Source organism: Entelurus aequoreus, linkage group LG01 (assembly GCF_033978785.1).
Source record: "Entelurus aequoreus isolate RoL-2023_Sb linkage group LG01, RoL_Eaeq_v1.1, whole genome shotgun sequence".
NCBI lineage: Eukaryota > Metazoa > Chordata > Actinopteri > Syngnathiformes > Syngnathidae > Entelurus > Entelurus aequoreus.
In genome coordinates this window covers 13,008,337-13,025,369 of record NC_084731.1, presented here as the reverse complement: position 1 = coordinate 13,025,369, position 17,033 = coordinate 13,008,337, and the positions used below count along the sequence as shown (strand labels likewise).

Here is a 17,033-nt window from a genome sequence, read left to right as displayed (position 1 = left end):
TGCCCTGGGCTTGTTTTGCTGCCAATGGAACTGGTGCTTTACAGAGAGTAAATGGGACAATGAAAAAGGAGGATTACCTCCAAATTCTTCAGGACAAGCTAAACTCATCAGCCCGGAGGTTGGGTCTTGGGCGCAGTTGGGTGTTCCAACAGGACAATGACCCCAAACGCACGTCAGAAGTGGTAAAGGAGTGGCTAAATCAGGCTAGAATGAAGGTTTTAGAATGGCCTTCCCAAAGATGTGTGGACAATGCTGAAGAAACAAGTCCATGTCAGAAAAGCAACACATTTAGCTGAACTGCACCAATTTTGTCAAAAGGAGTGGTCAAATATTCCAGCAGAAGCTTGTGGATGGCTACCAAAAGCGCCTTATTGCAGGTAAACTTCCCAAGGGACATGTAAGCAAATATTAACATTGCTGTATGTATACTTTTGACCCTCACATTTTCAGTAGACCCATAATAAATTCATAAAAGAAGCAAACTTCATGAAGGTTTTTTGTGAGCAACAAGTATGTGCTCCAATCACTACATCACAAAAAAAATAAGAGTTGTAGAAATGATTGTAAACTCAAGACAGCCATGACATGATGCTCTTTACAAGTGTAGGCACACTTTTGTAGCTTGCCTGCTGTAGTGCGTGTCCATGTTGGGGGTGTGATTAGCCAGAAGCTGATCCCTGAGGAGCAGATGGTGAAGGATGGCTTACCTCAGCCACGACACAGTTTGCAGTGAGGAAGACCATGCTGAGGGATGAATGTTTCCAATGTGTTGCCTCATCTAAAGTGAGTACGATAACGTTGTCTGAACCTGCCGAGTTAGGAAACTTTCTTCTGCCTGTCCTCCACAGACCTGGAGTCATGTTCTTGCAAGATGTGAAGGTGGTCTTCCTGGGCTTGCTGCTGGCCGCTCACCTTCTGCTAGGATCCTCGCTCTCGCCCGCGTCCTCCTATGAGTTCACAGGTCACAGGATGCAGCAGTACAACCTGATGAAGCACAGGCATGGTGAGTCAACATGTGTTGTGTTGTCACGGCAACTACAGTCCTGTGTTAGATACATTTAATAATAATAATAATAATAATAATAGATTATATTTGTAAAAGCACTTTACATTGAGCAAACAACCTCAAAGTGCTACAGTGCATTTAAAAAAAAAAAAAAAAAAATATGCCGATACTGTACAGGAGGAGGATGATAACACTGTGGTTCTTTGTGCTACACATCTCAAATGTTGAGTCTCGTATTTGATATCAATGACGTCCAAGTTGTATTGCCGAACAGTAGTGATCGATACTTAATTACCGATACCGCAGATACCAGATCTTTGTGCTGTAATATCCATCTTCCGATCAAAATATCAATACTTTAGTTCAGGGGTGTGCAAACTTTTTCCAACAAACTTTTAACCACTGAAAACTTAAAGTATGCAAGGGCCATATTTTGTTAAAAAAAAAAAATGCTAAAAAGAGATATTGTATCAACTTTGTATTATTGGCGATTTTAAAATAAAAATATGGATACTTTAGTTCAGTGGTGTCCAAACTTTTTCCTCCAAGGGCCGCAAACTGAAAAGTCACAGTAAGCGGGGACCATATTGATATTTTTTATATTAATTATTAGTTAGAATATTTCAGCTTTTTTCCATTACGTACATTCTTCTTTGCTCTTTTTCTTACATTTTTACTATTGTTTCTTCCCATGTAAGAATAGAACAAAAATATTAATAATGCGTGTGTAACTACATAACCTAGTGTGTCTCAAATTCTGCCTGTACAAAAATATGTATGTTCATTTACACATTTGACATTGTTTGTTATGGTTGTTGTCATTTTTCAATTTAATTCAGAAGTTAACATTCTTTTATTTTTTAATTGACTAACTAAAATTTTAAAAAAAGTTTATATTTTAAGAACATTCTATTTTCATTTTGAGAGCTTTTAATAGTTTAGGTCAGGGGTGTCCAAACTTTTTCCACCAAGGGCTACTTATTAAAAAGTCAAGTATGGGTGGGCCATTTTGATATATTTTTTTTTAAAATAAAATGCTAAAAACATATATTATATGTATGTATATTGTTGCGTTGACCAGCTCTTCCTCCCAGGGATTTTAAGTTGCTGGTCACTCCCAAGTTCTTTTTATGGCACATAAGCTGGAGTTTAAATTGATCACCAGGCAGTAGTTGGTATTTTGTGGTTTATTCTCAAATATTTGACAATAATGAGACCAGCCTTGCATAACCCATCCAGATGCGTGGCTCTATCCGGTCTGCCTCTGCTCCCCCCTCCCCGTTCTCTCCTACCTCGTTGTTTTGTCTACCCTTTGCATTCCAAAGCTTCAAGGCCTACTCACAGTCAAACTTTTGCTTTGCAGACTGAATTGGAAAAACACTAGCTGTTTTGTAATATGACTATGGAAGTAAAGAAGTAACACTTAAATATGGATATATGTAAAAAATCTGGTTCCGTCAATATATATATATATATATATATATATATATATATATATATATATATAAACTTGAAAAGTACCAAGGGTTGAAAGAGCAGCTGGAACGGATGTGGAAGATCAAGGCTAGCGTGGTCCCCGTGGTAGTGGGGGCGCTCGGAGCAGTAACCCCCAAACTGGGAGAGTGGCTCCAACAGATCCCAGGAACAACATCTGAAGCCTCAGTCCAGAAGAGCACAGTCCTAGGAACAGCCGAGATACTGCGCAGAACCCTCAAACTCCCTGGCCTCTGGTAGATGACCTGAGCTTGAGGATGACACAGATACACTGGTCTATCTGATCTGGGTCCATCACACCCCACCAGGTTTTAATATATATATATTTACTTTATATATATATATATATATCCATCCATCCATTTTCTACCGCTTGTCATACAAATATATAAATATATACAGTATATATATAATATTTACAAACATACAGTATATGTACTGTATATTGCCAATTATCTCAGAGCCAGGGTAGGGGACACATATCACAAGCAAAAAACCAACAACCATAAAATAATAATATCTGAATGATAACATCAGAATATAGTTTCTCTGAGTTAACGTCATGTTTAGATGAATGTATTGTGAAGGTCATTTTCTGTTGGGTCTCCAGGTTGCCGTGGCGCCTTGGTGGTCGCCGAGGCCCGCTCTGCTGACGAGCCGGTGCTGACCCGGCGCTGTGTGATCATGAGGGTGTCAGACTTCACCACAGAAACATACCAGCAGGCACAGAGACAACACGCTGCTGCCATCCTCATCCTGCTGCCTCGCAACATCTCCAGTCTAGCCCAAGAAGTCATCCAGGTAACATTTGTCTTTCTTGTCTTTGTCACACAAAGTCATTATTGTTTGTGTGCCAGTCCTTCATGGTCAGTGAGAGCGAAGCCCTGACGGAGGAGACCCTCATGCCGGTGTATGTGGCCCCTGAGGACGAGCAGCTCCTCTACATGTATGAGGAGGTCAAGAGGACTGCATCCACACGGACCTCCTCCATATTCATCCGAGGTGACATCACACTCTTTTTGGTTGTATATCGTGGATTCTTTCTAGAAGGAGACAAGTACATATTGGAACATTATTTTGCCCTATTTTCCAGACTATAAACAACTACTTTTTTCCCCAAGCTTTGTACCCTGCGGCTTATACAACGGTGCAGCTAACTGACTTTACTAGTTTGTGAATTTTTCAATATAACTAAAACAATTCATACTCACTAAACCGTCTACAGTACTTCCTTCGGTTTCTTGCCTTGAACCGGCAGTATAAGTGCCGTTCCGTCTACTAGTCGTCCATAGCGTTTCTACCAGTATGGTTTCTTCCACTCCAAGCTGTTTGTGAATTTTGCAATATAATCAAAACAATTCAAACTTACTAAACCGTCACTTTTTTACTTGTTTGATAGGAGTGTCTTCATGCATATTTGTGCGTGCTATCGTAATATAATCAAGCTAGCATTGTTAGCATTAGCTATAATGCTAACAAGTGTCTGTGTTAGTATTATCAACTTACAATGGCATTCCTTTTGTATTGCTTCAGTTTCGTAAATTAACCAAAACGTCACCGTGGAGTTATTGAGTCTGTTTAGCTGATTAGAGAGCTAGCTTCCGCAGCTAGTGGGTCCATGACTATGACTTCTGTTTTGTTTGATCAGCCGTTTTACTGCTTTGTTACAGGCACACTTTGGAAACATTTAAGATATCTAAATAAACATTTACAAAATCTTCCTATGTAAATATCTCATTTTGCAACATATATATATCTGTGGCTTATATATGGAAATGTTATATATTTTTTCAAAAAATTGTGTGGGTGTGGCTTATATACCACTGTAAAATACAGTAGTAAAGGAAACACGCACCACCCTGTCATGTATTTTTACCCAGTATGTTTTTTACTGTGACAGTCTTCCGAAGTATGGTGACAGCCACGGCCTTTCAGATCTTGGTGAGCAACAACGGTCCCATCAAGGCCATCACCGACAGCACTCTGGTCACACTGGAAGTACGTCAGCGAGTCAATCCACTTCCCCATCACAGCTGTATTATAACAACTAAAGGTGTGCGTTCTAGGGAGTGCTTCCTGGAGCAGGCCAGGACATACCCACCATTGTGATCACTGCCCACTACGATTCCTATGGACTAGCACCGGTGAGTGAGACGCATAAGAAGTAAAAAAATATTCAGTCAAAGGCTGGACTACAGGGAGGGGGTCCAGACTGGGTCCAAGGAATAAACCTGATAGTCATAGCACACATAAACAAGTTACATAAAAGAGCGTGAAGGAGCACAACTGAACCAACAGTAGCTCCGCCGCTCCCAGTCTGTGGAACACTCTCCTTGACCACCTGAGGGTACCACAGACTGTGGATGCTTTTAAAAAAGGCTTAAAAACCCTTCTTTTTAAAAAAGCCTTTTTTTTTTTGGATATAGTTTTAGCTATTTGGCTGTTCTAGTTTTTATTTGTATTTATTTTTTATTATCTTTTTATTTATTTTTATTATTTTATTTATTTTATTTATTTATTTTATTTATTTTATTTATTTATTTATTTATTTATTTATTTTTTAATACACTGTAGCACTTTGAGGTTGTTTACTCATTGTAAAGTGCTTTTTACAAATAAAATCTATTATTATTATTATTATTACATAGAATCAACAAAACTTGCAACAGAGGGGAGGGGAGTGGGAGCTACGGAGGCTGGCTGCAGCTGTATAAGCGCTAGTCAGCCGTCCATCCAATTAATGTTCCCCTTGTTTGCAGGATGCCTTCTTACACTCTTGCTTTATATCTGCGTGTGCTATTTAACTTCCTGTCCTGCGCCCTTATTTTGTAGTGGTCACTTCTTTGTGCCGTGCACAGGCTTCCACACCTGCTGCCTGATTGGCAACCGGGACACACCTGTGCCCGTTTGCCAATCAGTCTCCTATTGCCCAGTCTCGCAGTCAGCGTCGGATCATTGCTTTGCGTACACGTGTTAGTCGAAAATGCATATGCATCTGATTATTAGATTTTTTTTTGCGTGTAACTTGCTTTAAAATCATTAATAAAGGTGTCAAGCAGATATTGAACTATTTGTTTTTATCACACAATAATAGTTTTACAATGCAGTATATCAATCAATCAATCAATCAATGTTTATTTATATATCCCTAAATCACAAGTGTCTCAAAGGGCTGCACAAGCCACAACGACATCCTCGGTTCAGATCCCACATAAGGGCAAGGAAAAACTCACAACCCCAATGGGACGTCGATGTGAATGACTATGAGAAACCTTAGAGAGGACCGCATATGTGGGTGAGTCCAGTCCATAGTGGATCTAACATAATATTGTGAGAGTCCAGTCCATAGTGGATCTAACATAATAGTGAGAGTCCAGTCCATAGTGGATCTAACATAATAGTGTGAGAGTCCAGTCCATAGTGGATCTAACATAATATTGTGAAAGTCCAGTCCATAGTGGATCTAACATAATAGTGAGAGTCCAGTCCATAGTGGATCTAACATAATAGTGTGAGAGTCCAGTCCATAGTGGATCCAACATAATAGTGAGAGTCCAGTCCATAGTAGATCTAACATAATAGTGAGAGTCCAGTCCATAATGGATCTAACATAATAGTGTGAGAGTCCAGTCCATAGTGGATCTAACATAATAGTGTGAGAGTCCAGTCCATAGTGGATCTAACATAATAGTGTGAGAGTCCAGTCCATAGTGGATCTAACATAATATTGTGAGAGTCCAGTCCATAGTGGATCTAACATAATATTGTGAAAGTCCAGTCCATAGTGGATCTAACATAATAGTGAGAGTCCAGTCCATAGTGGATCTAACATAATAGTGTGAGAGTCCAGTCCATAGTGGATCTAACATAATAGTGAGAGTCCAGTCTATAGTAGATCTAACATAATAGTGAGAGTCCAGTCCATAATGGATCTAACATAATAGTGTGAGAGTCCAGTCCATAGTGGATCTAACATAATAGTGTGAGAGTCCAGTCCATAGTGGATCTAACATAATAGTGTGAGAGTCCAGTCCATAGTGGATCTAACATAATAGTGTGAGAGTCCAGTCCATAGTGGATCTAACATAATAGTGTGAGAGTCCAGTCCATAGTGGATCTAACATAATATTGTGAAAGTCCAGTCCATAGTGGATCTAACATAATAGTGAGAGTCCAGTCCATAGTGGATCTAACATAATAGTGTGAGAGTCCAGTCCATAGTGGATCCAACATAATAGTGAGAGTCCAGTCCATAGTAGATCTAACATAATAGTGAGAGTCCAGTCCATAATGGATCTAACATAATAGTGTGAGAGTCCAGTCCATAGTGGATCTAACATAATAGTGTGAGAGTCCAGTCCATAGTGGATCTAACATAATAGTGTGAGAGTCCAGTCCATAGTGGATCTAACATAATATTGTGAGAGTCCAGTCCATAGTGGATCTAACATAATATTGTGAAAGTCCAGTCCATAGTGGATCTAACATAATAGTGAGAGTCCAGTCCATAGTGGATCTAACATAATAGTGTGAGAGTCCAGTCCATAGTGGATCTAACATAATAGTGAGAGTCCAGTCTATAGTAGATCTAACATAATAGTGAGAGTCCAGTCCATAATGGATCTAACATAATAGTGTGAGAGTCCAGTCCATAGTGGATCTAACATAATAGTGTGAGAGTCCAGTCCATAGTGGATCTAACATAATAGTGTGAGAGTCCAGTCCATAGTGGATCTAACATAATAGTGTGAGAGTCCAGTCCATAGTGGATCTAACATAATAGTGTGAGAGTCCAGTCCATAGTGGATCTAACATAATATTGTGAAAGTCCAGTCCATAGTGGATCTAACATAATAGTGAGAGTCCAGTCCATAGTGGATCTAACATAATAGTGTGAGAGTCCAGTCCATAGTGGATCTAACATAATAGTGAGAGTCCAGTCCATAGTAGATCTAACATAATAGTGAGAGTCCAGTCCATAATGGATCTAACATAATAGTGTGAGAGTCCAGTCCATAGTGGATCTAACATAATAGTGTGAGAGTCCAGTCCATAGTGGATCTAACATAATAGTGTGAGAGTCCAGTCCATAGTGGATCCAACATAATAGTGAGAGAGTCCAGTCCATAGTGGATCTAACATAATAGTGAGAGTCCACTCCATAGTAGATCTAACATAATAGTGAGAGTCCAGTCCATAGTGGATCTAACATAATAGTGAGAGTCCAGTCCATAGTGGATCTAACATAATAGTGAGAGTCCAGTCCATAGTAGAACTAACATAATAGTGAGAGTCCAGTCCATAGTAGAACTAACATAATAGTGAGAGTCCAGTCCATAGTGGATCTAACATAATAGTGAGAGTCCAGTCCATAGTAGAACTAACATAATAGTGAGAATCCAGTCCATAGTGGATCTAACATAATAGTGAGAGTCCAGTCCATAGTAGAACTAACATAATAGTGAGAGTCCAGTCCATAGTGGATATAACATAATAGTGAGAGTCCAGTCCATAGTGGATCTAACATAATAGTGAGAGTCCAGTCCATAGTAGAACTAACATAATAGTGAGAGTCCAGTCCATAGTAGAACTAACATAATAGTGAGAGTCCAGTCCATAGTGGATCTAACATAATAGTGAGAGTCCAGTGCATAGTGGATCTAACATAATAGTGTGAGAGTCCAGTCCATAGTGGATCTAACATAATAGTGAGAGTCCAGTCCATAGTAGATCTAACATAATAGTGAGAGTCCAGTCCATAGTGGATCTAACATAATAGTGAGAGTCCAGTCCATAGTGGATCTAACATAATAGTGAGAGTCCAGTCCATAGTAGAACTAACATAATAGTGAGAGTACAGTCCATAGTAGAACTAACATAATAGTGAGAGTTCAGTCCATATTGGATCTAACATAATAGTGAGAGTCCAGTCCATAGTGGGGCCAGCAGGAGACCATCTCGAGCGGAGACGGGTCAGCAGCGCAGAGATGTCCCCAACTGATGCACAGGCGAGCGGTCCACCCCGGGTCCCGACTCTGGACAGCCAGCACTTCATCCATGGCCACCGGACCTGTGGACAGAGGAGAAAAGAAAAGAAACGGCAGATCAACTGGTCTAAAAGGGGGGTCTATTTAAAGGCTAGAGTATACAAATGAGTTTTAAGATGGGACTTAAATGCTTTTACAGTTATATAATATAACTGGCATGATCAGATAATATTCTAGTTTAAAATATGCATTTTTTTTTTCTGTCAAAATTGAAAGAAGGAATGCATTTAGTTAAAAAAAATAAAGTGTTTTATTAAAACCCATTTTTTCCAGGCTTTCGCGGGCCACATAAAATGAAGTGGCGGGCCAAAAGTGGCCCCCGGGCCTTCAGTTTGATACCTGTGATCTACATCAACAACATGATTTGTCTGAGTGGCTGGACACAACAGATTAAAATAAATATATATATATATATATATATATATTTAATTTTTTTTGACGGCCCTATGGAAAAACTATTCCATTGGGAGTAACACATCTCAAGTTGGCCTAAAATGGAGCAAAACTTTGAAAAAGTCCCCACTGAACTTGACTTCCTCCGTTGTGTTGTGCAGTGGTTGTCCTTCGGAGCCGACTCTAACGGCAGTGGTGTGGTCGTCTTGCTAGAACTGGCCCGTCTCTTCCAGAAGCTCTACAGCAGTCCAAGTACCAGACCACGGTTAGTCCCGTGCAACACCAGATCAGACATTTGGCTCTTGTCTCTCATGATGTCTGCTGGTGTAGGTACCATCTGATGTTCTCCCTCTCCGGAGGAGGCAAGTACAACTTTATAGGCACCAAGAGATGGATTGAAGAGAACCTGGACCATGCCGGTAAGTCCTGGGTGGCTTTCAACTCCAGGAACCGTGTTTCAACTTGGGTCTTCTTTGAAATGGTTCCGCCCCAGAGTCCAGTCTGCTTCACGACAACGTGGCCTTTGTCTTGTGTTTGGACACGCTGGCCAATGGGGACGAGCTACAGGTGCACGTGTCACGTCCACCCAGAGATGACACGCCCATGAAGGACTTCATTCACCGATTGGAAGAGGTAAATACTGGCAAAGCTCCACCGGATGGCGCTGCTTTACTACCTTTCTATCTACTGTACAAAGTTGAACAGGCTTCATGTTCCTTCAGACATCAGATCAGGGGTCAAACTGGTTTTCATTGAGGGCCACATCGCAGATATATATATATATATATATATATATATATATATATATATATATATATATATATATATATATATATATATATATATATATATATATATATATATATATATATATATATATATATATATATATATATATAAAGTATATGAATTTGACAATGCATTTGATTTTTGTATGTATTTTTATGCACACTGTACAAACACATCTGGAGATTTTACAGTAAAAAATGTTTACTTTAAAATATCAATTGTTTTTTAAATGTAAAAAAATACCACCGTTTTTTTTGCAGGAAAATAACTGGAAGCGTACAGCTGGAATATTACTGTAAAATATACAAGTTTTTTAAATTTTTGTTTATATTACTATAAATGGAAAAAACAGTACCACAAGCTGAGCTGCCAGTTTGTTTGTTGTTTTTTTACCATAAAAAATGTGGTACTGTTTTTCCATTTACATTAATATGTTGTAAAAACAACAACAGTAGATTTATGGTAAAAAAAAACAACCCAAAAACTGGCAGCTTAGTCGGGAGATTTTTAAAAACAGTTATAGTTTATTCAATTTTCAGTAATACGCTCACAGTTTAAAATAACGCGATATTTCTATAAAACCATCGAATTTGAGCCCGTTTACATCGCGGTGTAGCTAACGAGCTAAATATTAGTAGCTCGTTTAGGGCTAGTTAGCTCAACACGTCTAGCACTAGCAAGCGTGTCCATGGCATCTAAAGTTACAAGGCATACTCACCTTTTTTGAGTAAAAAAAAGATTTCTTTATAACACGATATCGGAATAACGTGATTGTTTTTTATGAACCCCAACGATCGAGTTACATCGAACTTTGAGTGTTTCCTGTAAAAACTACTGTAAACTCTGTTGTCATTTTTACACTGCACAATTCCATGTGCTTTGAAATTATAAGTCAAGCAGATGTATTTTTATTTTAACAATACATTTGTTTAATAATAATAATAATAATAGATTTTATTTGTAAAAAGCACTTTACATTGAGTAAACAACCTCAAAGTGCTACAGTGTATTAAAAAAATAAGAATAAAAAGATAATAACAAATAAATAAAAATAAAAACTAGAACAGCCAAATAGCTAAAACTAGTATGCATATATCTAAAAAAAAGGCTTTTTTTTAAAAGAAGGGTTTTTAAGCCTTTTTTAAAAGCATCCACAGTCTGTGGTGCCCTCAGGTGGTCAGGGAGAGCGTTCCACAGACTGGGAGCGGCGGAGCAGAAAGCCCGGTTTGTAATATTTGTTGCAATATTGGACCACAGTAAAGTGTAAAAGGTATGCAATTTCATGAAAGAACAAACACATTTTAGTAAGGAAAGGTAAAGTACTTTATTCCAGGCATTTGGGGGCCTTATAAAAACACAAAAAAAGCACAAAGGCATGCAAATGCAGCTCTTAACTCAATATTATTTAATGCAACAAGCTACAGTAGGAAAGGGATTTATACGGCCCCATTCCTGGGTGGATCTCGCATGAGAGGAAGAGGAGCGGTTTCATCATTTTGCAAAGCAGTCTGCTGAAAATGAGGCAAAAGCTCCACTCTACATACAGTAGCAACTGATGCTGTGGTCAAAGTTGGAACGGCGGCTAAAGTGGACAGTGCACTCCCGCAATTTGTCACGTTTCATGTGTCATGTAAACCAAATAGTGCCTTTTGAATCCCGTTCCTACTGTATTTCTTGCTTTTGTGTCATTCAAACCCTTTTTCTTATGAACATTCTACACGAGCTGAAATTAAATTGTCACTTTGACTTTTGATTCCAAAGCAGGTTTTCCATTAGTTTGTTGGTAAACAACAATATTAATAATACAAAAATGGAAACTGTTTAATATTATCATGACGCGGCCCTCCAAGGGCTTTGGTATCTCCCATGTGGCCCACCATGAAAATGAGTGTGACGCCCTCTGGGCCACCACCTAAACCAAGACTAGTTTTTTACAATAACCTTGGCAAAAGAATGTGAGGACAATTGTAGAGTTTATTCTTGAGTTAATCATGTTTGAGCAATTTTATTGCAAAAAAAAGTTGCGAGCAGTTGAAGAAATATGAGAGCTCTTCTGTGTCCTCCAAGGTCAGCGAGATCTCATTTTAACACCCCCCTGATGAAATAGGAAATACATAAAGGTGTGGAATTGGAGGATGATATAGACCCAGACACCATTTTTTCTCTCCCACATCAATAATAACTGTTTTATTATACAGAGGATCAATACCGTAGCAACATTAAATCCCACAACAAATGTTTCGTTTCAACTGCACAAACTTGTATGCAAACTACAACAACACAAATATTGTGTTGGAACAGTTTAGTGAACCTGTTAAAGTGATGGCTAGCTGAGGTAGAAAGATGGTCGCTAAAAAAGGAATATTTTTTAATGTTGGAGAATATTTACTGATCAACAGAAACAACAATAGTGGAGTAGTGAAAGACATGCTATTGGCTATTGGTAATATTTTACAATGTATGACCATAAGCCATGAAAAAAACCCAAAGGTATTGGTCAGCTTTATATATAGAACACTCGAGTCATGCTGTGAAATATATAGAACACCCGAGTCATGCAATGAAATATATAGAACACCCGAGTCATGCAATGAAATTTATAGAACACCCGAGTCATGCAATGAAATATATAGAACCCCCGAGTCATGCAATGAAATATATAGACCACCCGAGTCATGCAATGAAATATATAGAACACCCGAGTCTTGCTGTGAAATATATAGAACACCCAAGTCATGCAATGAAATATATAGAACACCCGAGTCATGCAATGAAATATATAGAACACCCGAGTCATGCAATGAAATTTATAGAACACCCGAGTCATGCAATGAAATATATAGAACACCCGAGTCATGCATTGAAATATATAGAACACTCGAGTCATGCTGTGAAATATATAGAACACCCAAGTCATGCAATAAAATTTATAGAACACCCGAGTCATGCAATGAAATATATAGAACACCGAGTCATGCAATGAAATATATAGACCACCCAAGTCATGCAATGAAATATATAGAACACCCGAGTCATGCAATGAAATATATAGAACCCCCAAGTCATGCATTGAAATATATAGAACACCCGAGTCATGCAATGAAATATATAGAACACCCGAGTCACGCAATGAAATACATAGAACACCCGAGTCATGCAATGAAATATATAGAACACCCGAGTCATGCATTGAAATATATAGAACACTCGAGTCATGCTGTGAAATATATAGAACACCGAGTCATGCAATGAAATTTATATAACACCCGAGTCATGCAATGAAATATATAGAACACCCGAGTCATGCATTGAAATATATAGAACACTCGAGTCGTGCTGTGAAATATATAGAACACCCGAGTCATGCAATAAAATTTATAGAACACCCGAGTCATGCAATGAAATATATAGAACACCGAGTCATGCAATGAAATATATAGACCACCCAAGTCATTCAATGAAATATATAGAACACCCGAGTCATGCAATGAAATATATAGACCACCCGAGTCATGCATTGAAATATATAGAACACCCGAGTCATGCAATGAAATATATAGAACACCCGAGTCATGCAATGAAATATATAGAACACCCGAGTCATGCTGTGAAATATATAGAACACCCGAGTCATGCAATGAAATTTATATAAAACCCGAGTCATGCAATGAAATATATAGAACACCCGAGTCATGCAATGAAATTTATATAACACCCGAGTCATGCAATGAAATTTATATAACACCGGAGTCATGCAATGAAATATATACAACACCCGAGTCATGCAATGAAATATATACAACACCCGAGTCATGCAATGAAATATATACAACACCCGAGTCATGCTGTGAAATATACTGTATAGAACACCCGAGTCATGCTGTGAAATATATAGAACACCCGAGTCATGCAATGAAATATATAGAACACCCGAGTCATGCAATGAAATATATAGAACACCCGAGTCATGCAATGAAATATATAGACCACCCGAGTCATGCAATGAAATATATAGACCACCCGAGTCATGCTGTGAAATATATAGAACACCCGAGTCATGCTGTGAAATATATAGAACACCCGAGTCATGCAATGAAATATATAGAACACCCGAGTCATGCTATGAAATATATAGAACACCCGAGTCATGCAATGAAATATATAGGACACCCGAGTCATGCAATGAAATATATAGAACACCCGAGTCATGCAATGAAATATATAGAACACCCGAGTCATGCTGTGAAATATACTGTATAGAACACCCGAGTCATGCTGTGAAATATATAGAACACCCGAGTCATGCAATGAAATATATAGAACACCCGAGTCATGCAATGAAATATATAGAACACCCGAGTCATGCAATGAAATATATAGACCACCCGAGTTATGCTGTGAAATATACTGTATAGAACACCCGAGTCATGCTGTGAAATATATAGAACACCCGAGTCATGCAATGAAATATATAGAACACCCGAGTCATGCAATGAAATATATAGAACACCCGAGTCATGCAATGAAATATATAGACCACCCGAGTTATGCAATGAAATATATAGAACACCCGATTCATGCTGTGAAATTTATAGAACACCCGAGTCATGCAATGGAATTTATATAACACCCGAGTCATGCAATGAAATATATAGAACACCCTAGTCATGCTGTGAAATATATAGAACACCCGAGTCATGCAATGAAATTTATATAAAACCCGAGTCATGCAATGAAATATATAGAACACCCGAGTCATGCATTGAAATATATAGAACACTCGAGTCATGCTGTGAAATATATAGAACACCCGAGTCATGCAATAAAATTTATAGAACACCCGAGTCATGCAATGAAATATATAGAACACCGAGTCATGCAATGAAATATATAGACCACCCGAGTCATGCAATGAAATATATGGAACACCCGAGTCATGCAATGAAATATATAGACCACCCGAGTCATGCATTGAAATATATAGAACACCTGAGTCATGCAATGAAATATATAGAACACCCGAGTCATGCAATGAAATATATAGAACACCCGAGTCATGCAATTAAATGTTTGATTACTGAATTAAGGCAGCCTCCAACAGAAATGTACTGGAACTCCTTAAGACAGTGTTTCTTAACCTTTTTCACCTCGGGGCCCAACTTTTCCACTACCGAGGGCCCCGGGACCCCACTCAAATATTAACACTGAATTGGTAATCTTACTCTTGTTTTTAATCAAATTCAATAATTATATCTTCACTACTTACAGTATAAAACGTTGTCAAATAATATGAGAGCACGTGTTAATCAACAATATTATAATTGTTTTTACCACATAACTTATGCTTAGGTCAGGCTGATTAGAAACATAAGTACTTACCAAATATACTGCATATGAAGGGACTCGTTCATAACTGACGAACAATACATCAGTACATCGGACAGGCTAACCTCCTCCAACCTCCGAGGACAAAGCTCCGAACAATGGGAGACGGGGCTTTCTGCTCCGCCGCTCCCAGTCTGTGGAACGCTCTCCCTGACCACCTGAGGGCACCACAGACTGTGGATGCTTTTAAAAAAGGCTTAAAAACCCTTCTTTTTAAAAAAGCATTTTTTTTTAGATATATGCATACTAGTTTTAGCTATTTGGCTGTTCTAGTTTTTATTTATTTTTATTTTCTATTATCTTTTTATTTTATTTATTTATACACTGTAGCACTTTGAGGCTGTTTACTCATTGTAAAGTGCTTTTTACAAATAAAATCTATTACTATTATTATTACATGTATTTATACTGCGCTGAAATAAATAAACTAAATTAATAATGAATATGTTTCTTAACTAAACTGTCCAAAAAATGTAAATGAAAACACAGCTTCACCACTTTAGTCAAATTTTTTGCGCTTCAGAAACTTAACTTAACTTTAAACTTCTCCTGTTTGTCTGCTATTGTCATTACCGCCCCAAGTGGTGGGAACGTGTATTACCGCTGCAGCTGAGAAACAGATATGGTTAAGAAACACACTCAAATTTCTCAATAATTCAGTCTTAAACCTTTTTTTTTTTTCTAATTTTGACCCTTTTGAAGGCTTTTTGATGAAATAATGTCACAAATTGAAAAAAACCCAATACATTTGAATTAGTAAAATAAATAATGCTATGCACAAATTTCTCAATAATTCAGTGCTTAACCAACATTTTTTTTTTCAAATGTTGACCCTTTTGAAGGCTTTTTGATGAAATAATGTCGCAAAAAAAAGGCGTAAATTAGTAAAATACATAATGTTATGCAAATGTATGCTAATTAACAACTGACATTTAATCCGAAGGACTTCAATTTGTTAAAATAATAATAAAAACATAATTTTAATTCTCTTTAAAGTCAAACAGGACATAAAAGTTTTTGAAAGGTGTAAAATATTTTGAATATTTTTCCTTTATTTGCTCAAATTTCTCAATAATTCAGTTCTTAACCCATTTTTTTTCTTCTATTTTTAAACATTTTAATAATAATAATGATGAATTAGATTTACACAGCACTTTTCTAGACACTCAAAGCGCTTCACAGAGAAGTGAGAACCCATATTTTGACCCTTTTGAAGGCTTTTTGATAAAATAATGTCACAAAATAAAAAATAAATAAAAATGTATATTACTAAAATAAATAAGGTTATGCAAATGTATACTAATTGACAACTGACAATTTAATCGGAATGCCTTCAATTGGTTAAAATAATAATAAAAACATACAATTTAAATTATCTGCAGTCAAACAGGACATAAAAGTCCTTAAGTTTTTGAAAGGCGTAAAAATATTTAGACTTGTTTCCCTTTTTTATTTGCTCAAATTTCTAAAATAATTCTGTCCTAAACCAACATTTTTATTTATTTTATTTTTTTCAAATGTTGACCCTTTTGAAGGCTTTTTGATCCATCCATCCATTTTCTACCGCTTGTCCTGTTCATGTCACAAAAAAAATTAAAATATAAATTAGTAAAATACATGATGTTATGCAAATGTATACTAATTGACAACTGACATATTTTAATCAAAATGCCTTCAATTGGGTAAAATAATAAATACACACAATTGTCATTACCGCCCCAAGTGGTGGGAAAGAGTATTACTGCTGCAGCTGAGAAACAGATATGGTTAAGAAACACTGCCTTAAGAAACCACTAATCTGCTTGAATTGACAGTAATTAGTTGTGATATTACTATGATTACTGAGAGCAAATACTGTTCAATGATGTGGAATCCTGGTATATTTATATATTGGCCGAGTCTGACACACCCTAAAAGTG

At 37.4% G+C, this 17,033-nt stretch overlaps 1 protein-coding gene across 1 annotated transcript in view; it reads left to right on the top strand.

Moving 5' to 3' along the window:
* Positions 1-326: 326 nt before the first annotated feature.
* The window catches only part of LOC133655590 (BOS complex subunit ncln-like), a 23,385-nt gene continuing 6,678 nt past the window's right edge, over positions 327-17,033 (top strand). Inside the window, exons 1-9 of the mRNA XM_062055916.1 lie at positions 327-783; positions 849-1,003; positions 3,111-3,301; positions 3,358-3,502; positions 4,401-4,498; positions 4,567-4,644; positions 9,102-9,205; positions 9,271-9,359; positions 9,434-9,573. Coding sequence (XP_061911900.1) covers positions 752-783; positions 849-1,003; positions 3,111-3,301; positions 3,358-3,502; positions 4,401-4,498; positions 4,567-4,644; positions 9,102-9,205; positions 9,271-9,359; positions 9,434-9,573 — 1,032 coding nt within the window. The 5' untranslated portion in view covers positions 327-751. The remainder of the gene's footprint in view (positions 784-848; positions 1,004-3,110; positions 3,302-3,357; positions 3,503-4,400; positions 4,499-4,566; positions 4,645-9,101; positions 9,206-9,270; positions 9,360-9,433; positions 9,574-17,033) is intronic.